This window comes from Carassius auratus, unplaced genomic scaffold, assembly GCF_003368295.1.
Source record: "Carassius auratus strain Wakin unplaced genomic scaffold, ASM336829v1 scaf_tig00030068, whole genome shotgun sequence".
Classification (NCBI taxonomy): Eukaryota; Metazoa; Chordata; class Actinopteri; order Cypriniformes; family Cyprinidae; genus Carassius; species Carassius auratus.
This window is the reverse complement of record NW_020525825.1, coordinates 65437-88701: the sequence shown is the minus strand read 5'-3', so window position 1 is coordinate 88701 and position 23265 is coordinate 65437. Positions and strand designations below refer to the sequence as shown.

The 23265-nt window shown below is 36.8% G+C and overlaps 1 protein-coding gene across 1 annotated transcript in view; it reads left to right on the top strand.

Moving 5' to 3' along the window:
• The window catches only part of LOC113080019 (IgGFc-binding protein-like), a 29059-nt gene extending 8288 nt beyond the window's left edge, over positions 1-20771 (top strand). The window contains 35 exon segments of the mRNA XM_026252261.1: positions 41-645; positions 773-1328; positions 1434-1630; positions 1792-1927; positions 2130-2177; positions 2402-2446; positions 2528-2649; positions 4792-5070; positions 5249-5341; positions 5428-5581; positions 5675-5928; positions 6154-6300; positions 6381-6960; positions 7074-7657; positions 7777-8341; positions 8433-9037; positions 9165-9720; positions 9826-10022; positions 10174-10309; positions 10690-10737; positions 10857-10904; positions 11181-11294; positions 11389-11573; positions 11678-11832; positions 11919-12164; positions 12334-12496; positions 12782-12881; positions 13173-13223; positions 17084-17200; positions 17293-17477; positions 17601-17755; positions 17849-18094; positions 19970-20129; positions 20285-20387; positions 20503-20771. Of these exon segments, the coding sequence (XP_026108046.1) occupies positions 41-645; positions 773-1328; positions 1434-1630; positions 1792-1927; positions 2130-2177; positions 2402-2446; positions 2528-2649; positions 4792-5070; positions 5249-5341; positions 5428-5581; positions 5675-5928; positions 6154-6300; positions 6381-6960; positions 7074-7657; positions 7777-8341; positions 8433-9037; positions 9165-9720; positions 9826-10022; positions 10174-10309; positions 10690-10737; positions 10857-10904; positions 11181-11294; positions 11389-11573; positions 11678-11832; positions 11919-12164; positions 12334-12496; positions 12782-12881; positions 13173-13223; positions 17084-17200; positions 17293-17477; positions 17601-17755; positions 17849-18094; positions 19970-20129; positions 20285-20387; positions 20503-20612 (8045 nt within the window). The 3' untranslated portion in view covers positions 20613-20771.
• Positions 20772-23265: the final 2494 nt, after the last annotated feature.

Here is a 23265-nt window from a genome sequence, read left to right as displayed (position 1 = left end):
TAAAAGTTTTCCTTTTGTCAATGCTCTTTTGTTATTCCAGATCCAAGCTGTCCAGCTGATACTCATTATGAAGTATGTGGCACATCCTGTCCTGCTTCCTGTCCCAGCCTCTCCTTCCCATTTCAGTGCACATTGCAGTGCCAGGAGGGATGCCAGTGTAATGATGGTAATGTGTTGAATGGAGATCGTTGTGTGCCTCCCGTGGGTTGTGGTTGCCTCCACTCTGGGCGTTATCGGCAGGCTGGAGAGACGTTCTGGCATGGTGAAGAGTGCCAGTACTTGTGTGTTTGTGATGGAATCACTGGAAATGTTCATTGCACACAATCTTCTTGCAGTGAGGGGGAGGTCTGCCATGTGTTGGATGGCGAGTACGGCTGCCATCCTCAGCCGCATGCTCGTTGCTCTGCTTCAGGAGACCCCCACTACATGTCTTTTGATGGCACCTACTTTGACTTCCAGGGCACATGCCGCTATGTGCTAGCCACAGTATGTAATGACACTACTGGCCTTCCGCACTTCCAGGTGGATGCAAGGAATGAGGCATGGCATGGACTCTCAGTAGCAATTACTGTAGAAGTTTTTGTCAATGTCTCTGGGCATCTTGTGCACATGTCACAAGACATGAATGGTCATTCTACTGTTGAGGTAACCACACATCACACAGTCTAATTTGACTTCATAGATAATATAATGATTGATGATGTACTCTTGTAGTTATGAGGCCATGATATACAGAAAATGCATTCTTTGAACACTTACACTCTCAAATCAGGTTGATGGAGAGACCAGAAACCTCCCAATCCTGCTTGACTCTGGACGGGTGTCTGTGTACTCCAGTGCACAGTACATATTTGTATCAACTAACTTTGGTTTGAGCGTGAGTTATGGTGGTTCATGGACATTGAACATCATCATACCAGCGAACTACAGTGGGGTTACGTGTGGCATCTGTGGCAACTTCAACGGCCAGAGTAATGATGACTTCATGACTCCTTCAGGTGCTCTGGTGCGCTCAGCAGACCAGTTTGGAGCAAGTTGGAAGGTCGAGGACGAGCTGCCATGCAATGATGGGTGTGGAAACAATTGTCCTTTGTGCCAGGATCAGACAACTGCCCGTTCTGTGTGTGACATCATCAGGTCCAGTCAAGGCCCCTTTAGTTTCTGCCATGTTTCTGTAGATCCCCAAGCCTACTTTGAAGACTGTGTGTTCGATGTGTGTCTTTCTGGAAACCGTAATGATGTCCTGTGTCGCTCAATCCAAACCTATGCAATTGCCTGTCAATCTAACAATGTCGTTATATATCCCTGGAGAGAAATCGCATCATGTGGTAAGCGAGATCATTTTTTGTTATTTCTGTTAATGTGTAATTAACTTGGAAACCTTTTTTAAGAGATGCTTGACATAAATACATGCTGTATTCTTACATTTCCAGTCATAACCTGCCCAGAGAACAGCCACTATGAGTTGTGTGGCACAGACTGTGGTCATACTTGCTCCAGCAACATTGATGCTAGTTGTGAACACACATGCTCAGAGGGATGCTTCTGTGATGATGGGTTGGTGAGGAGTGGAGGACTCTGTGTATCAGTGGAGCAATGTGGCTGCTTGTATGATGGATTTTACTTTAATGTAAGAATTGAAACTCTCTTTTGATGAAGCTTTATTAGATTTCACAAGATATTGAAAAACAGAGCCTTGTATTTAGTATTTCACTTCTAAAGCAACTCACGCATAGTATTGTCCTCGATTCTGGAAATATAAAGTTCTTTTCTTTCGGCATGATTTCTTAGGTTGGTGAGCAATTCTGGAATCTAGAATGTTCCCAACACTGTGAGTGTTTTGCTCCAAATGATCTGCGCTGCTCTGCTTCCTACTGCCAACCTACTATGTTGTGTATGGTCAGAAATGGACGCCGTGACTGCTACGGTCAGTATATGCATATAATGTTTTTTATGTTAACTATACACACACACACACACACACACACACACACACACACACACATATATAGTATTATGCATTATCTTTCTGCAACTGTGTAGTGTCTATCAGATCTGGAATGTACCATATCAAATGTACATCTGGAATGTACCATGTAAAATATTTTCATGTCATTTTGTCTTTACAGAAGAGAGTACCACATACATGACCACCACCATATTAAGCCGTTCCTCAGGTATTTAAAAATATTGTGAACAGATTTTGTGAGATATCAGTAAAAAATAATAATAATAATAAATTGTTTTTTATTTGTATTCATTTTTTTCACTGTGATTTAATTGATATGTAGTTTTCTTATCTGTAATATTGGCTCAAAGGTGGTTAGCTTGGTTCAGATTTGTATTTATTTATTTTGAAGAACTCTTTTTAATCTGTATGTATTTTTTTTCACTCTTGTAGAGCAGAGTACCGTTAACATGACCACCAACAGACCAATCCCCCCAGGTATTTTTTTAAACAATTTTGAAAAATAAATGAATGAATAACAACAATAAACATTACATGTAAATACATGATTTCCCACAGCGGTGTTTTATCCATTTGGAGCTGGAGACATAGAGAATTATCATTCTGATGATGGAAGTTCATCTGTGATCTACCTTCTGCAACAATTCATATTTTTTGGACAAACATATAGTCAAATATATGTAAGTCAGTGAATGAGATGAATGGAAAATAACTATTATTTGTATTTATTAATTATGCTGTGTTTTGAATTCTCAAAAAAAAAAAAAAACATTTTGGTGACACTTTATAATAACTTATCTTTACAATAACTTATTAATGACTTAACTTAATAAATCGCTAACAAACATTATTTAATGCTTAATGGATCATTAGTTAATATATATTCACAAAAATGTGCTTGTGAATATTTGCAAGTAAACTTATGAATCATTACCTAATAATTTACATTTTATGTACATTAAAAAGGCTACAAATGTCTTTAAACTTCTATTTCATATGATCAAGCACATCTTGAAAATCTTCAAATGATTTTAACAGATGTTACAAAAAGCTTTTTATCAATGCACAACACGTTTGCTGTTATTGAGGTGTGATACGAGTAGGGTTAGGCTCAGGCTTGGTGTATGGGTAGGTTTAAGGTTGGGTAAGTGATTCGGGGTGAACTTGGTTACTATAAGGGAACACGATTCAATCGGAATATGTTGTATTGTTTAGATAAATTATAAATTAAAGGGTAAGTTCACCCAATTAACAAAAATTATGTAATTAATAACTCACCCTCATGTCGTTCCAAACCAGTGAGACCTCTGTTTATCTTCGGAACACAGTTATTAAGATATTATATAAGATATTTTAGATTTAGTCCGAGAGCTCTCAGTCCCTCCATTGAAACTGTGTCTACGGTCTACTGTCCATGCCCAGACAGGTAATAAAAACTTCATCAAAGTAGTCCATGTGACATCAGAGGGTCAGTTAGAATTTTTTGAAGCATCAAAAATACATTTGGTCCAAAAATAGCAAAAACTACGACTTCATTCAGCATGGTCTTCTCTTCCGTGTCTGTTGTTAGAGGGTTCAAAACAAAGCAGTTTGAGATAATGAGCGAAACATTGACTCGTTGACATTGACTACTATTGATTAGTAAAGGTTTATTATAATTTACAATTAATAAATAGTTTCCACTTTAGATTGGGTAATGCAAAAATTTTGCGAAATTGCATTTTGATTTACATTAAATAGAATAAGATCTATTAATCATTTGGTAACGTTTAATAAGTTCATTAATAAACATTAGATATGTGAATATATATTAAGTAATAAGTTAAACATTATATGTTTGTTAACGTTCAATAATGAAAGTTAGTATAACGTTAACATAGTTTTATTTTGTTTTTTACATAAAAAATTTAAAAAAATATATAAAACTCAATGGGTCTCATTCACTAATAATTGCGTAACATATTCGTACAAATTCAACTTCTAATGAAAACTTTCCGCCTAATTCACAGCATGTGCTTTGTTCTTAACCTCATCCTAATGTTAGTGAATTTGGAGTATTCAAAATAAGGGGCTGCATGCATGAGGTTGGTCATCTGCATAAAACACGCCCAGCCCATCTCCATTTAAGGGCTTTCCACACATGCTTTCCTTAGAGCCTTTCGTCATGGATGAAACAATTTTAAGATGAAATAAACATTATATAGTAAACAATATATAATGCAATTATATATAATATTTAATATAATATATAGCCAATATATAGACCAGACAGAGTGTGATTTATGCATATTGTGTGCTTTCAGTTGTTCCTATATTTTTTTTATTACATTTAGAATAAATGTTGGTACAAAAAATTGGCATTGCATTAAAGGGTTATTCCAAACCAAAGTGCTCAAAACTGGCTACTACAAAGGTCCCTTCTGAATTAAGGATTTCAAAGGGTACAACTGATGGGCACTTTGGGCCCCCATGATCCTTTGCACAGGGACGTTGTATGGCATCACACCCTTCATTCCATTCAGAAGGACTCAAACGTATGTCCTAAACTCTCACTTCAGAGAGTAAACCATTTGAAGGGATTAGGGCGTAGGAATGATCTTTTCTGAATGGAACACAGGGTAAGTGAATTATGATATGTTCGTGACACAAAAGGTTTCATGCACCAAATTGGGCATGCACATGTTTATTGAATGAGAATGTTATGGTTTCATTAATAGTCTTTTAGCCGATTTGATAATAAATGATGGTCCTGTTCCCACATGACTGAATCTTGCATATTTTAAAATAAAATGTATTTGATAAAACATCTTTATCTATTTTAGGTCAACAACAATGGACACTTGACTTTTGATGGATCATTTTCCAGCTACACTCCATATCAGTTCCCAGGTTATGGTGGAATTGACCTCATCGCTCCATTCTGGACAGATATTGATAACCGGGGCAATGGTGTTATTTCATATCGTCAGTACACGTCTGGCAGCGTCCTTACAGATGCCACACAAGACATTAACCAATACTTCCCTGACCTGAGCTTTTCTGCAACTTGGGTCTTTGTAGCAACATGGGACAGAGTTGCATATTATCCATATTCAGGAACAGTAAGAATCCTAACTTGATTTTGTGCAATATCCCTGTCCTTGATCAAAAACTAATTTGAGGAAACAAAATGTATGAACTACGTAAAGAAGAGTTGATATACTGTACATTATGATTATTGTGATTTGTGTCATCTTGAAAACTTGTACTGACAAGCACTTTTGTTATGGTCTTTTTCAGGAAACATCTTTCCAAGTGGTTTTGATTTCCGATGGCCATTACACATTTATTTTGATGAATTATGGAACAATTGCTCCAAAACGTTATGTACAGGTGTGCACAACGTGGCAAATAATATTTCGGGATTTAGAAGACTATTTAAATAATATTTTGATTTTTTTTATCATAATTTATCACAGGCTGGTTATGACACCATCAACTCCAGATACCATTTCTCAATTCCTGGATCATTCTCGGATTACATCACAAACTTGACATACAGCAGCAATGTCAATGTTCCAGGCAGATGGGCTCTTAGGACAGATCATGGATCACGGGGTTGTCAGTTTAATGGTAACATTTTTCTGTTCTCCTGGTCTATACTTTTTATTCCCTAAACATTCAGTAACTTCAAGTTGAAAGCCATGTGCAATTGCTGCTTTGTAGGTGTTCCAGTGCAGCTCGGAGACTCTTTCTGGAGCGATGCAAACTGCCAGCAGAGATGCACCTGCACCAGAAGCGGCCTCCAGTGTACCAATGAGCCCTGCAGTTACTCCCAAGCCTGTCGTCCAGCAGCCTTCCAATACTCTTGCCAGACCATTCCTCGGCAAACCTGTACCATCTCTGGTGATCCTCACTACTACACTTTTGACTATCAGGTTTTTCACTTTCAAGGGACCTGCACTTATGTTCTATCTGAGGTTAGCCTTTCTCTATAATAATAATAATAATAATAATAATAATAATAATAATAATAATAATAATAATAATAATAATAATAATAATAATAATAACAACAACAACAACAACAACAATAATAATAATAATAATAATTATTATTATTATTGTTATTATTATTATTATTATCATCATTATTATTGTTATTTTGTCTGAATCAACTGGTAATCCTTGAAGTTTTATTTCAGTCTTGTGGCAACAGTTTGCCATACTATCGCATTGAGGGCAAAAATGAGCATCGGGGCAGCACGCATGTGTCATGGACACGAATGGTCAGGGTGTTTGTCTACGATGAAGTAATTGAACTGGTCAAGGATCACAATTATGAAGCAAGGGTCAGTGTGACTATACTTCTCTAATTCTCTCTTGAATGCTGTTCATTTTCCTAATTTCCTCTTTTTCCAACATTGTACAGGTTAATGGAAGCTTTGCAGCAACACCATTCACCCTTCACAATGGCTCCATCCAGGTTTATCAGTCAGGTTTTTCCGTGGCCATCAGCACAGACTTTGGTCTACTTGTTACATATGATGCATACAGCTACGTTAGCATCTCTGTACCACATGATTATTTTAATTCCACATGTGGTCTGTGTGGAAACTTTAACCTGCATCCTGAAGATGATTTACGTTCACCCAGTGGTGAAGTCTTGAGCTCAGATGTGGACTTTGCTAATAGTTGGAAAGTAGACAGTGACACAGATCCTGAGTGTCATAATGTCAGGTGCACAGGTCTTGCTTGTGCTGTTTGTACCTCAGATGAAATGGCTTTATACAGTGACAGCAACCACTGTGGAATCCTGGAAGATGTTTTTGGCCCTTTTGCCAATTGCCACTCTGTGCATGCGCCACAGACCTACAAAGAGAACTGTGTGTATGACCTTTGCTTGGGAGGAGGGTACCAGCCCATTCTGTGCCAGGCTCTCAATGTGTACGCTACTCAGTGCCAACAGCAGGGTGTACAACTTGGTCAATGGAGACAGCAGGGCTTCTGTGGTAGGCATTGTTTTGTAATGAATGATTTCAATATTGCAAATTAGATCTCAGTCCAAACTGACAATAATGACAATAATTTATGCACATTCTTTACTTTCTTCCTCTATTTTCAGAAATTCAATGCCCTGAACACAGTCATTTTGAGCCTCAAGGAACAGGCTGTCCTGCAACTTGCAGTTATCCATCTGCCCCAATGAATTGTCCCTTGCCCAGTCAGGAAAGCTGTATCTGTGATCCTGGGTACATCCTGAGTGCTGGAGCGTGTGTGCCTGAAGCAAACTGTGGCTGCAGTTTTGAGGGTTTCTATTACACAGAAGGACAGTCAGTGGTGTTGGATGGTGACTGTGGGAGACAGTGTGTGTGCAGCAGCATGTCGATGACCTGCCATCAGCACCAGTGTGGTCCAGCAGAGGTGTGTAGAGTCCATGATGGTGTGAGAGGCTGCAGACCCACCGGCTATGCTACCTGCTCAGTTGAAGACCTCGGGTCATATCACACCTTCGATGGACTAAGTTTCAGATATCAGGGAGCTTGCGGACTGACCCTTGCTAGGGTTATGGGACCGTCCCTGCAACCACACTTTGCGTTGACGGTGGAGAAAGTACCCAGAGGCCTTCAAGACTTTTCCAGGTTCCTGAAATTTGAGGCAGAAGGAATTCAGGTCTCCATCAAATTGGGAGAGGGCAGCAATGTAAAGGTTAGACAAAATATTAAATCACTAAGCTTTTACTCCGTTCAAGAGCATAATTACATTTATTTTTCTAATTCATATGCTAGATGGAAAAGTCTTCTGACACTGTTTATCACTCTCTTCAGGTGGATGGACAGATGGTTGGTCTGCCTGTCAGTGTCGGCTCTGGTCGAATCCACATTTATCACAGCAGTGTGAGGGGTTTTGTCTTGGAAACAAACTTTGGGGTGACTGTCAGAGCCGACTGGCCACACATTGTCCGAATTACGGCACCAAGCACATATAGTGGCACACTTGGAGGTCTGTGTGGGAACTTTAATGGAGACATTGCAGATGAGTTTTACACTCCAGATGCAGTCCTGTTAAATGACACTCAGCTGTTTGCGGACAGCTGGCGTGATGGTTCCCTATCAGCCCACTGCGAAGACCCAAATGACAGCTGGGAACCAGGACATTATCAGAACAGCAGTCAGTTCATTGAACATTGTAGTATCATGACTAAGTATGATGGACCATTTGCTGAGTGCAGCAGAGCAATAGATCCTCAGCAACGCATTGCAGACTGTGTTCAGCTGCTGGAGCAGACACAAGGTGCCAGAGAGGCTCTATGTGAGGCCCTGCGAGGTTACATGCTACTTTGCCAACAGAATGGCATTGCAGTCGAAGAGTGGAGGAGTGCCACCCACTGTGGTAAGCATCTAGTTTTATACCTGCTGACCTAAAATTCGATTTCATTAGGCTTAAATGTTCTCCTTTTGTCATTACACTTTTGTAATTCCAGATCCAAGCTGTCCAGCTGATACTCATTATGAAGTATGTGGCACATCCTGTCCTGCTTCCTGTCCCAGCCTCTCCTTCCCATTTCAGTGCACATTGCAGTGCCAGGAGGGATGCCAGTGTAATGATGGTAATGTGTTGAATGGAGATCGTTGTGTGCCTCCCGTGGGTTGTGGTTGCCTCCACTCTGGGCGTTATCGGCAGGCTGGAGAGACGTTCTGGCATGGTGAAGAGTGCCAGTACTTGTGTGTTTGTGATGGAATCACTGGAAATGTTCATTGCACACAATCTTCTTGCAGTGAGGGGGAGGTCTGCCATGTGTTGGATGGCGAGTACGGCTGCCATCCTCAGCCGCATGCTCGTTGCTCTGCTTCAGGAGACCCCCACTACATGTCTTTTGATGGCACCTACTTTGACTTCCAGGGCACATGCCGCTATGTGCTAGCCACAGTATGTAATGACACTAATGGCCTTCCGCACTTCCAAGTGGATGCAAGGAATGAGGCATGGCATGGACTCTCAGTAGCAATTACTGTAGAAGTTTTTGTCAATGTCTCTGGGCATCTTGTGCACATGTCACAAGACATGAATGGTCATTCTACTGTTGAGGTAACCACACATCACACACTGTAATTTGACTTCATAGATAATATAATGATAAATGATGTACTCTTGTAGTTAGGAGGCCATGATATACAGAAAATGCATTCTTTGAACACTTACACTCTCAAATCAGGTTGATGGAGAGACCAGAAACCTCCCAATCCTGCTTGACTCTGGACGGGTGTCTGTGTACTCCAGTGCACAGTACATATTTGTATCAACTAACTTTGGTTTGAGCGTGAGTTATGGTGGTTCATGGACATTGAACATCATCATACCAGCGAACTACAGTGGGGTTACGTGTGGCATCTGTGGCAACTTCAACGGCCAGAGTAATGATGACTTCATGACTCCTTCAGGTGCTCTGGTGCGCTCAGCAGACCAGTTTGGAGCAAGTTGGAAGGTCGAGGACGAGCTGCCATGCAATGATGGGTGTGGAAACAATTGTCCTTTGTGCCAGGATCAGACAACTGCCCGTTCTGTGTGTGACATCATCAGGTCCAGTCAAGGCCCCTTTAGTTTCTGCCATGTTTCTGTAGATCCCCAAGCCTACTTTGAAGACTGTGTGTTCGATGTGTGTCTTTCTGGAAACCGTAATGATGTCCTGTGTCGCTCAATCCAAACCTATGCAATTGCCTGTCAATCTAACAATGTCGTTATATATCCCTGGAGAGAAATCGCATCATGTGGTAAGCGAGATCATTTTTTGTTATTTCTGTTAATGTGTAATTAACTTGGAAACCTTTTTTAAGAGATGCTTGACATAAATACATGCTGTATTCTTACATTTCCAGTCATAACCTGCCCAGAGAACAGCCACTATGAGTTGTGTGGCACAGACTGTGGTCATACTTGCTCCAGCAACATTGATGCTAGTTGTGAACACACATTCTCAGAGGGATGCTTCTGTGATGATGGGTTGGTGAGGAGTGGAGGACTCTGTGTATCAGTGGAGCAATGTGGCTGCTCGCATCACGGATTCTACTTTAATGTAAAGACTGAAGCTCTCTTTTGACAAATCTTTATTCAATTTCTTCTATAAGATATCAGAGCCTTGTATGTAGAATATCAATTCTAAAACAACTTATATATACACTGTTTTGGAAGTTTAAAGTTGATTGTTTTGTGGTATAATTTCTTAGGTTGGTGAACAATTCCGAGATGAAGAATGTTCCCAACTCTGTGAATGTTTTGCGCCAAATGATTTGCGCTGCTCTTATTCATCATGCCCATCAACAATGGAGTGTACGGTCAGAAATGGACTTCGTGGCTGTTATGGTCAGTAAACCTTTTTGATATCTCTTTGCATCACCTAAATGTTTGTGTTTACCCACCAAGAAAATATTGTTGAGTTCCTGTGGGGAAAATGAATAGGTAAAGCCCTAACAGAACCAAGACCACTGAACAAGTTGATAGAACGAGCTATTTAATTTTAGCCTTCTTAGAAGACAACACTTCACACATGACCACCACAAAATCAGTTATTCACTCAGGTATTTTGTAATGTTTTTTTGTAATTTGTCTCAGTTGACAAGATGTTTCAAATCCTTATGGAGGCAATCATTAGAAAAGCTACTTCCAGAGCCAAGGCTACTGAAAAGGTGGATGATAGTTGGTATATTGTAAAAAAATAATTTAATGTATTTTTCTCTTTACAGAAGAGAGCACTACACACATTATCACCACCTCATCAACCCTTCCCTCAGGTATTTTCTATATACTTTTTGTAATTTTACGATTTGTCTCAGAGGTGACTGACTTGGTTTAGAACTCTAGAACTGTTGTCTCCCTTTTCACTGTTGCATTTGTTTCTCTGTCTCCACAGAAGAGAGCACCACCTACATGACCACCACCAGATCAACTATTCCCTCAAGTATTTTTTAAATCAATTTAGAAAACAACAACAACACATATTTGAATTACACATTGAATGAAAAGATGTAAAGTGAACTGATATCATTAATGGTGTTTTTGAGTTAGTTCAGTAAAACAAAAAGTCCTATTGCTCAATCTGTTATCGCAAAGATTGTTTTATTTCAAAGGAAGCCATGATATTATCTTCACAAAATGTTATGTAATAATATTAATATGTGTTTTATCAATGCCTCAATTTATGTCATTGATTCTGTTGTTGTTCTCTTCTGTGAAGGAGACCCCTGTCAAGAGCTCAGCTGCACTGAGATTGAACGGTGTGAAGAGAAACACGGTGTTTACGGCTGTTCCTGCATGGAAAACCATCACAGATCTCAGCATGACTCCTTTGGTTTGACTCATTCTACAACTACATGTCAATGTTGTTTCACTGATTATACAGTATTTTTGTGTATTTAACATTCTCTTGGATGTTTCTCTTTCAGATTTCACTGAAACCTGTGAAAGCAGCTCTGGCTCCATGTCTCTGTCTCGCTGTCAGCTTTTTGAGGCTGGTTTTCCTTCCGACATCTTACACCTCAATGACCCCAGCTGCAGAGGAACTGTCCAGAATGGCAGAGTGGAGTTCTATTTTGACAACAATGAACACATCTGTGGCACAAATCTTGTGGTAGGATTCATTATGTACATCCTTGAATGGTCAAAAGAACTACAAATGCTTTCTTCAAAAGATCCCTCAATCGACAAATATATTCAAAAAATATTTCCATACAGGCCAATGGCACCCACTTCATCTATGAGAACTTTATTGTGGGGGAGCCAAACTTAGTTGGGCAACTCATCAGCAGGAAGAAAATTCTGAAGCTTTCTTTCAGCTGTGTTTACTCACAAACCCAAACACTTTCCATGGACATCAACCCTCTGGAGAGGTGAGGCACACTGACTTTAGCCAACTTATGGAATTAACTATTAATAGATATTTGTAGTTGATACATATCATGTTAAATTTCATCAGCTCTTTGCACGTGAACCTTCCTGCTGGTCAAGGGACATATCGGGTCAGGATGATTCCATATCAGGATGCTGAATTCTCCAACCCCTTCGCTGGTAGTGTGAGCGCAGAGCTGAGCAAGCGGATTTTTGTGGAAGTTCGTGTTGATGGAGTCGACAGCCGTCAGTTTGCTTCAGTGATCGACACATGTTGGGCTACACCTGTGAACGATCCTCATTACCCTCTCCGCTGGGACCTAATAGTTGACAGGCAAGTCCATGTTTTTGTTTGATTGTTTCTCTTTACTTAGCACAAACCAAATAAAGAAATTGGTTCATTATTTGCCCTCATATCTTTTCAAACTCTAATTGTACAACCATTTTTTATAATATAAATATATCTTTATAATATCTTTATTATCCTTTTCCAAAATGCTCAGGTGTCCCAATCCTAATGATGATACAGTGCAGTTGCTGCAAAATGGTGTTTCTACATCCAGCCGTTTCTCCTTCGAGATGTTTATCTTCACTGCAGACTCCACCAAGGTTTACGTGCACTGCGCTATTCACCTTTGCCTTCTGACAGACAATCACTGCTCAGTGGTGAGTGAACAAATGAATAAGTAATAAAACCTATTAGATTTTTTTTTTCTTATGGACTTGGACATTATTGTCATTATTAATAAGTGTTGTCAATTTTCTTTAAGTAAAAGATACTTTTGAGTGACAGTCAATGGAGAAAGATGCTATTTTGTTTCTAACTGCTATAAACCACAAGTAGGAGCAGATGGGGTCATGCTGACTAGAAAAACCTCAACTCCTTATGCTTAACCAACTGATGATAACTTAAAATGATACAAATTGGTTGTCTTTTCATCTGTTTTTCAGCACTGTGACTCTGAACACCATAGAGTGGGTAGATCTGTGGATTTTCATGACAGTAATTCCATATCCATTGGTCCATTGATATGGTCTGACAGTAACAAAGGTAACTTATGAAACAAAACAACAACAAAAAGAGATATACTCTTTATGAATATTTTAATTCAGCAATCGATATGACACAAAAAAAGAGTGTTGTAGCTCTAAAACCTTCACATACTCTGTTCTGGAGCAAAGTGGATGCATAAGAATGATTAAAATAACGCGCTGTAAAAAAAAAAAAAAAAAAAAAAACAATTTTATGTGTATATATATATATATATATATATATATATATATATATATACACTCGTGAAGTGCTGCAATCAACTGACTGCTGTGTGATTTCTGTTGACAGATTCACCGATGCCACGACGAGTGCTAGCATCCAGGGCTCCATCTCTGTTGGGTTCTCTGACTATATCACTTATTTCGCTGTTGAGTCTTCTGATTATCTTCTAGAATATTTCCACTGACAATCAACCTTATGTTTTAACACATCTGTTCTTCAATATATTTTTATTATCTCTTTCCCGATGAATGTGACGCTGATGCCAGACTGTTACAAGCTTTCTATAAATGTGACCTTTGGGTGAATGTTGAAAATGTTTTCTAAATCAAACAATCTTGTTACTATTATTATTACTTTTGTTAGGATAAAGCATATTGAATAACGTGATAAAAAAAAAATCACAATCTCTGTGTTTTGGGTACATATTTTCATTTCTGTGTGTGTGATTTTGTTTTTACTATTGTTTGTTACAATGTAGTTAGTTCAGCTATTTTCTGTTCTTAGTCAGGCTTAGGCTTCATCCTATAATGAACCATCTCAAGCCAAATCAGCTATACACAGACATTATATGGGTCAAATGCTGTTTTGCAGATAATTGTGTTAACAGATGACTGGTTTCTCTTCATTCTTTACTGATACAAACATGTTTTCACTGGTTTTGTGTATATTTGGATTTTTACTGAAAAATGCACTGTACATAAGAAACCTTAACATAAAAATGATGAATTTAGAATTAATCATTATAATGATTTAATCATTTAGCAGACTCATTTGTTAATACTAACATGAATAATTTAAATAGAACAAATATTGAAAGGGACCTTCTTGCTATTCTTGCTTACACATTAAAGTTATATTAAAGTTTGAGTTGTCTACTGATGAATACTGTTAGCTCCTGATACATGTTAGATTGTATGAGATTTTCTAATTTATTTGCCTTTAAAAACATTTGCTAAATAAATCAAACTATTTCAATCTAAACTGCAGCAGTGCCATAAAAAATAATAACTGCTGCAAACACACTTGTTGTTTGAGAAAAATAGGCCTCTGTAGAAACAATACATGCCTGTTGTTAGCATAAAAGAAAAACACCAGCTAGATTGTGAAATGAAGTGTCTTATACCAGCACTGCACGTCTGAGGAAACAACAACAACAATCAAATTCACAAACAAAGAGATCAAGCATACTCTTGCATTAAGCACAGTGTACATATGCGTCATCCTACTTTAAAATGTCAAAAGTCACCATTTTCTAAACTCAGAAAGGTTAATTAGTCGACTGAAGAAACACATACCAAACCATACCATAATCTGCTGTGGGGTGGGGAGAATTTATGGTATGCATAATATATGAAGAAAAAAACAACAACATTTTTTTTTGAAGTATTGTTAGAAAAGAAAAAAAAATAGAATAACTCCTAGGTCCAACCATGTTCCGCCTACCATTTAAAGATTATAAGAATCTACAACCTGCAGTTCAACATCACTGTATTTAGTTTGAACTGTTGAAGAGACAAACACTCAAAAATACTCTGCAGCTTCATTTCATCTCAGGTAAAGTTCATCTCATCTGACTCCTCTTTTGATATAAATTATTATGCAGCAATGGTTTTCTGATATTGTTTTTTTCTTCTTCTTTAGTTTAATCCTTGTATATCGAGGAATTATTCGGCAAATTCCATTACTGATGCATAGAAGATGTCGATTTTAATAGAAGAATAAAATCCTGGGTTTCACTTTATTTTGATGATCCTTTTAACACATTCTTGTTGACTAGAAGTAATGTTGCACCTACATATCTACTAACTCTCATTAGAGTTCTAGTAGAGTATTAGTAGACATGGTAGGGTTAGGGTTAAGTAGACATGTACTTGCAAAGTTACTAATGGTCAGTAGAATGTATTTTGGCCAGCACAATAAACAGTTAGCAGAAAACAAAGCAGACAATTTACTAATATTTTAATGAGAGTTAGTTGACATGTAGCTGCAACATGACTTATTATCAACAGAATGTTCAAAAGGGACCATCAAAATAAAGTGTTACCCCTTGTCTGTGTTTAAAAATCATTTTCTAAATAGCACAACGTTTGGCAGAATAATAAAATTATAAAAATAATTATAATATTGGTATATTTTATAAGTGCAGTGTAGATATTTTATAAATTCATCAGAAGTAATATAATCAGTGTCTCGGTACTATGATACTATTACTTTTATCAATACTATCAGATCAATACTAATCAATACTAATCAATATATATATATATATATATATATATATATATATATATATATATATATATATATATATATATATATATATATAATTTTATTTATTTTTATTTTTTTTTCCCAGATCAGTTTTACGTCATCTTGGCGTACAACCTCAATGAAAAAATGAGGTTTCTAATCTTATTCAGTGTGTCACTACTGCTGAAAAATTGTAAGTTTCGCATCTATAAAAAATGCCAGCCCATGGCCAAGAATTAGTTGCACAATTAAATAAGTGAATTGACAAAATGCTTTTGTATTCAACAGGTGATAGAATCGGAGGACAAACATCGGGTAGGCTAATCGTTATACTTGGGGTCTGTTTTGTCATGAATTATAACAGTTCTTCCCCTTTAAGTAAATATATATTATTTCCAAAAAAAAAAAAAAAATGCTGCTCAAGGTACTTTATAAGGGTTTTGGTTTTACAAAATGCTCAACATAACCTCCGATTAGTTTTGCTGTCTTTATGTATTATGTATTTATGTATTAACAGTCCATTTGTTTAAGTGGATGTATTTCTTCTTAACCACGGAAAACTCAAAAATGCAAGTCAAGATGCTCAGTAATCTTAACAATTTTAATCAAAATTGTATCGTCAATATGCCTTCTGCTCATTCATTAATTGAAAATAGATTTTGAAATAATGAAATATTTTGAAAATTAATTTATTCCTGTGATCAAAGCTAAATTTTCAGCAGTTCATGCTTCAGACTTCAGTGTCACATGATCCTGCAGAAATGATTTTGATATGCTGATTTGCTCAATAAATAATAAATTATTATTGTTATATACTTTCAGTTTTAGATATTTTATGTATTTTTTTAATTTTTCTGACATTTTAGTTGTTTATATATACACATAGTTGAAGTACATATATATGGTAATGTTAGTTTTTAACTATTTATATAATAGTTATATTCCTTTAATTTAAATTAATGTAAATACTGTAACAATTAGTTAACAAAGAAACGCTGACTTGTACAGTAAAACTATTTAGACACACAAGAATTCAGGAAACACCAAAATATAAAAAGTAAATATCAGTCCATTGTTCTGACCAATATTGTAAATTCTGAAGTGTATAAAATTTTATATAAAACTAAGGCACTAAAGTAACATCTGTTACTTTGTGCATGTTATCATTTCTAGCTTATGCATATTTGATCCTGCTTTTTAAAGGCAAGCATATAATTTTTGTAAGTATGTAAAAATGCATCGAGCATGAACAAAAGTAAGGTGTCTAAAAATTTACAAAACCACTACAGTAGCAAATCTGTGCACACAACCACACTACTGATACATACACCATGTGACAACTAGCAGCTTACAACAACAACAACAACATAATACTAATTTTAAAACGATTGACATTACTGTATAATTATTTGTCCCAGACCTTACCCAGACATCAGTGTACACAACAGCAACGGAGGCAATCCCCCTCACAGAATCTGTTGGTAAAGTATTTCATGTCTTATGTTCACATGATTTTAGCTTGTGATGGTACTATAAACTGTAAATGCTTGTGAAACATCTGTCAGATGCAGGACTATTTCAGTTGCTGGAGAACATTTGTGTGGCTATATGACACATTCTCACAAAAGTATGGCTAAATTATGGAGACAAAGCATCAAACACTTCTAAACAAACTTGAAGTTTGCTCCAACTTTGGTCATTATTCAATGTTGTTGTTCTCTTCTGAGATGGAGACCCCTGTCATGAGCTCAACTGCACTGAGATTGAACGGTGTGAAGAGAAACATGGTGTTTACGGCTGTTCCTGCATGGAAAACCATCACAGATCTCTGAATGACTCCTTTGGTTGGACTCATTCTAACACTACATGTCAATGTTGTTTCACTGATTATACAGTATTTTGTTTTTGACATTCTCTTGGATGCATTCTCTTTCAGATTTAATTGAAACCTGTGAAAGTAGCTCTGGCTCCATGTCTCTGTCTCGCTGTCAGCTTTTTGAGGCTGGTTTTCCTTCCGACATCTTACACCTCAATGACCCCAACTGCAGAGGAACAGTCCAGAATGGCAGAGTGGAGTTCTATTTTGACAACAATGAACACGTCTGTGGCACAAATCTTGTGGTAGGATTCATTATGTACATCCTTGAATGGTCAAAAAGAACTACAATTTATTTTATCTTTTTTGTATATCATACATTAAAAAGTCCCTTAAAATATAAAAATTCAAATAATATGTCCCAACAGGCCAATGGCACCCATTTCATCTATAAGAACGTTATTGTGGGAGAGACAAACTCATCTGGACACCTCATCAGCAGGGAAATAATTCTCAAGCTTCCTTTTAGCTGTGTTTACTTACAAACCCAAACAATCTCCATGAACATCAACCCTCTGGAGAGGTGGGACTCACCTATTGTGAATAACAAATACATTGTAAATATTTCTTTGAATTGTCTCGAAATTGCTGGATTATTTGTCTGTTATTTCAACAGTGCTGTGCACATGACCCTTCCTGCTGGTCAAGGTACATATCGGGTCAGGATGATTCCATATCGGGATGCTGAATTCTCTCACCCCTTCGCTGGTAGTGTGAACGCAGAGCTGAAAGAACAGATTTTTGTGGAAGTTCATGCTGATGGAGTTGACAGCCATCAGTTTGCTTCAGTGATTGACACATGTTGGGCTACACCTGTGAACGATCCTCATTACCCTCTCCGCTGGGACCTCATCACTAACATGTAAGCTGTGTGTTAATTTAGTTTAAAGCGTTAGTTCAACCAAAAACCAAAATTATGTAATTAATAACTCACCCTCATGTTGTTCCAAACCAGTAAGACCTCCATTTATCTTCGGAACAGAGTAGATAGTTTAGATTTAGTCCGAGAGCTCTCAGTCTCTCCATTGAAAATGTGTGTACGGTAAACTTTCCATGTCCAGAAAGGTAAGAAAAACATAATCAAAGTGGTCCATGTGACATCAAAGGGTCAGTTAGAATATTTTGAAGCAACGAAAATACATTTCGTGAGAGAGTTCAAAACAAAGCAGTTTGTCATATCTGGTTCACGAACGAATCATTCGATGTATTCTTTCTTTTCGAATCATTCTTTTTTAACCAGTTCACCAAATCAAACTGAATCGTTTTAAATGGTTCACGTCTTTAATACGCATTAATCCACAAATGACTTAAGCTGTTAACTTTTTTAATGTGGCTGACACTCGCTCTGAGTTAAAACAAACCAATATCCCGGAGTAATTCATTGACTCAAACAGTACACTGACTGAACTGCTGTGAAGAGAGAACTGAAGATGAACACAGAGCCAAGCCAGATAATGACTCGTTCACGAGTCAAGAATCTGTTGCATCGGTTTTCGGATCACCAGTAGTTCTTTCGGACAGTTCGACTCAATAAACCGGTTGAAGAAAACGGTTCACCGGTTCTTTTGCGCTCAACGTAATGGCATCATTGGTGATGATTGCCCTTCATTCAAGCCTTCGGTTTACCCGCGCTCATAACACTATCACAGAATCAGTTCAGAATCAATCACCAAAATAATCAGTTTGGTTCAGACGCACTGTGTGTCGATCTGTTTCACGATGAATCACACATGCGCAGTATCATCAGGTCCTCTGTTCTCGAATCGGACATGTCTGACAGAAACGGTTCTTGTATGATAGTTCACGAACTGGATATGACAAACTGCTTTGTTTTTAACTCTCACAACAGACACGGAAGAGAAGACAATGCAAAGTTTTAGTTTTTGCTATTTTTAGACCAAAATGTATTTTCGATGCTTTTAAAAATTCTAACTGACCCTCTGATGTCACATGGACTACTTTGATGTTTTCTTACCTTTCTGGACATGGACAGTGTACCATACACACAGTTTCAATGGAGGGCCTGAGAGCTCTCGGACTAAATCTAAAATATCTTAAACTGTGTTCCAAAGATAAATGGAGGTCTTACTGGTTTGGAACGACACGAGGGCGAGTTATTAATGACATAATTTTAATTTTTGGGTGAACCAACCCTTTAATTGAAAACTTAATGAAATTTTATTTAATGTAAAATTCTATTTAATTGTGTGTGTATATAACACGCGTTGGTGTGCAAAGTAAATACAATTGTGAAAATTCTCAGTTTCCAGTGTTGTGAAATTCAAAAAAACTGAATAACAAGTTTAAAAGTGTTCATGAATTAATGTTTTTACAATTTTCACGAGAACTTCTCTTTAAAGCAAAAATGTAAAACATTTGAAGTTAATGTTTTTTTTTTTCATTACTATTTGTTAATCAGTTTAAAATTTCACAACACTGGAAACTGACAATTTTCACAAACACTGATTTCTTTATTGTCCATACTTTTCTCTTCTTATAAAAAAACTGCATTGAAATAAAAAATTAAAACTGCCAAACCCATAACAAAACTTTTCAACCTTAATTTAAAGAAATAAAATGTTTAAATAAAGCTGTAATATATTAATTCAACTTAAACAACTCTGCAGTGCATACAACAACAGAGGCAATCACTCTTACAGGATTCACTGTTATTGTTTTACGGTATATTTTCAGATTCATTTTTTTATTAAATGATTATCATTATGAATATTCTCAGGTGTCCCAGTCCAAATGACAAAGTGGAGCTTCTGCAGAATGGTGTTTCTACATCCAGCCGTTTCTCCTTCAGCATGTTTATCTTTGTTTCAAACTCCACAAAGATTTACCTGCACTGCGCAATTCACCTTTGCCTTCTGACAGACAATCACTGCTCAGTGGTGAGTGTGCAAATCCTGTCACAACATCAAATGTTTAAGGAGCACACTTACCCCTAAAAATACTTGTGGCTGTCCTCTGCTGATGATGTTTGTGACATTTATTTGATGACATAAACTGACATATGACCTGAATGTCCTGTTTTCGTTACTTTTAGCGCTGTGACTCTGAACACCATCACAGAGAGGTCAGATCTCTGGACTTCCGTGACAGTACTTCCTTATCTGTGGGTCCTTTGATGTGGTCTGATGGTAACAAAGGTGATTTATGGAATTTGAATAACAAAACAGTTGTGTTGTCTGTGATTCATTTATATCTGACATATTTTATGTCTGCAATGGATCACAAATCATATTTTACATCCCCTCTTGATAGGTGTGCAGGTCTCAAACCAAGTGTGGGTGTCTAGGGCTCCAAGTCTGTATTCTTCTATGATGATATTACTCATTTCTATGATAAGTGTTCTTCTAGACTTTTCCAATTAAATAAACATTTTAAGGACTCTCCCTGTAACCTGTGTTTGATTAATTCGGCACTGGTGACATATTCACTTTACTGTATGTAATCTGAACCTCATGTTAACAATTTCAGTTTGCAGACATTGCTGAACTGTTTATTCTGATAAATGTAACTAGTACTCTTATGAGATGGAATATACACATTTTTATGTTTAAATAAACAGAGTGAACTGCTTTGTGTTTGGTACAGTATGTGTGAGTTCAAAACATTTTGTGTTTTTATTCATGAGCCAGTAGTAATTAAACGTATTAGTTAGTTTAGGCTTCATCTCATGTCAAGTTTAAAAATAAACCAAATATGTAACTTATTTCAATTTAGCTAGTTGCCAAGAAAACATATATTTTATATAATTTAGTTAATTGATATATACATACATATATATTACTCTGCATCTAAATCCTTACACACTATAAATTAATTTTATAAAACACAAACTTAATCAACAGTTTATCCTAATTAAGCAAAGTAATTCTATTGCTTGACTGGATTTACAGGAAAACTTACATTTATGATTTATGACAGACATAGTGGTGGTGATGAATCATGCTCATGACTTGCTCTTTAGTGGACGTGAACTTGCAACCTTCAGATTATCATTCAGACATTTTGCCTGAGGATCTGGTAAAACAAAACAAAGCAAAAAACAAATCTAAACCAAGCAGTGCATTAAACACACACACACACACACACACACACTAAAACTACTGAAATACCCATTTGTATAAACATGGCGAATCTGCCTCTCTCCAAATTGTAATATACAGAAGTTATCAATATCACAAAACAGTTTGTAATGTGATTTTGAAATAGCTGTTTATGTGTTTATTCCACCCAAAAATAAGAAATAAAAGAAAGAAGAAGAAGAAAACTGTTAAGGGTAGCTATATGAAATGTTAAAAGAAATGTGTGGCATCAAATGTCAACCTCGTGCCTCTTGAACATCACAAAACTTGTTAGTCCTGTTTCTTCCCAACTTTCCTTCAGTTTCAGGTTTGTTTGCTCATTGACACATTTATCAGGATGCTATATCTCTTCTTAATTCATCTCTATTTCTCTCTTATTCTTAATTCAAGTTAGGCTATATCAGGCACTAAATTATTTATTCTCATTAAAAGGGTTATTAAACAGATAAGCACGAATATTGTAACCTAAAGCAAGATTGATTTTTTTAGCAGGAAAGTGTTCCACCTTGTGGTTCTTTGGATAAATGCAAACTGTTTATACGTGAGGTGCTTATAAATGGTTAGTTTCACCCAAAAATGAAAATTAGGCTTTGTTTTACTCACTCCCAATGCACCCTAGGACTTTCTTCTTTACGATAAATCCAGGGTTATATTAAAAATTGTCTTTGAGCTTTCGAGCTCTAACATTGCTGTCAGCGGGTGTCGCATTGCTTCAGTCCAAAAGATATGAAATAAAAAGCGCCCTTCCATAAATAATAATAATAATAATAATAATAATAATAATAATAAAATAAAATAAAAGTTTCTCACACAGATACGGGGGTTGAACAAAGGCCTCCTGTAGCGACTCATGCATTTTTGTAAGAAAAATAAATAACCAATATTCAAAACTTAATAACCAACTTAATCTACCGAAGCCTACCGAAGCAGTTCCGAGAGCATGACGTCAACGTTGCGCATGCGCTGGTAAGTCACGTGAAAAGCAACGTTTGTTTACAGGATCAAAAGATGCAGTTTCCTTACTTTAGCAAAGGGAAACCAGCCTATTTTTTCCTTATATCAAAATCCTCCAACATTCTTCTTTAAAAATACTCGTTTTGTACTTCTAATTAATGACCGTCCTAGTTGTTTTGATCTTTCCACTGCATTTTCGTGTGCTTCACTTCTGAGCAAAGAATCGTTACAAAAACTTAATTTAAAATCGATATGAGCTGCTTTTTTCCTAAATATGTGTAAGCCTAAGTAGATCGTACAGAATATTGGCATAAAGTAGTTAATTGACTATGAATAAATTTATCAAATAAGGCCAACTTTTAAAACTTATGACCGTTTCTAATTTTTGAGTCTTTGGTGGCATTATCTCTGCATTATCTAAGGTGAGGCACATTGCTTGTTTCCATGGAGTGATGGATATTCAGTTTTAGGCTTAGTTCTCTTGTTTTCACAGATGATAGTTTCTTTAGGCTACTTGAAGCCATGTCCTGCCCCACAGATATTTGGGCTCCTGATGAAGTGAGTGTGCTCCAGGTAGGTGTACTATTTCCTCCGATTTCATTTCTATAAAAACATGTTTTTGTAACGATAGATAGAGATAGATTAGATAGATAGATATTAGATAGATAGATAGATAGATAGATAGATATTGTCCCTAAAAATATATGTATAATCTGCATTCTGGGTAGTGGACATTAGATGGCACTGCATGCAAACAGTTGGTGGAGCCTGTAGTCACTCAGTGGCAGGGAGTTACATTTGTATCAGCATAATTTTCTCAGTTCTCTGCAGAGCGGATATTTGTATTTTAATGCTGCAATGTGTAACTGTGTCTCTGGCACTGAAAGAATCATTTTTGTCTTACATGATCAATATGCATATCACTTTGTCAAGCTGGTTATGAAATTGAAATTGATTTGTGAACAGTGTTATTCAAAAGATC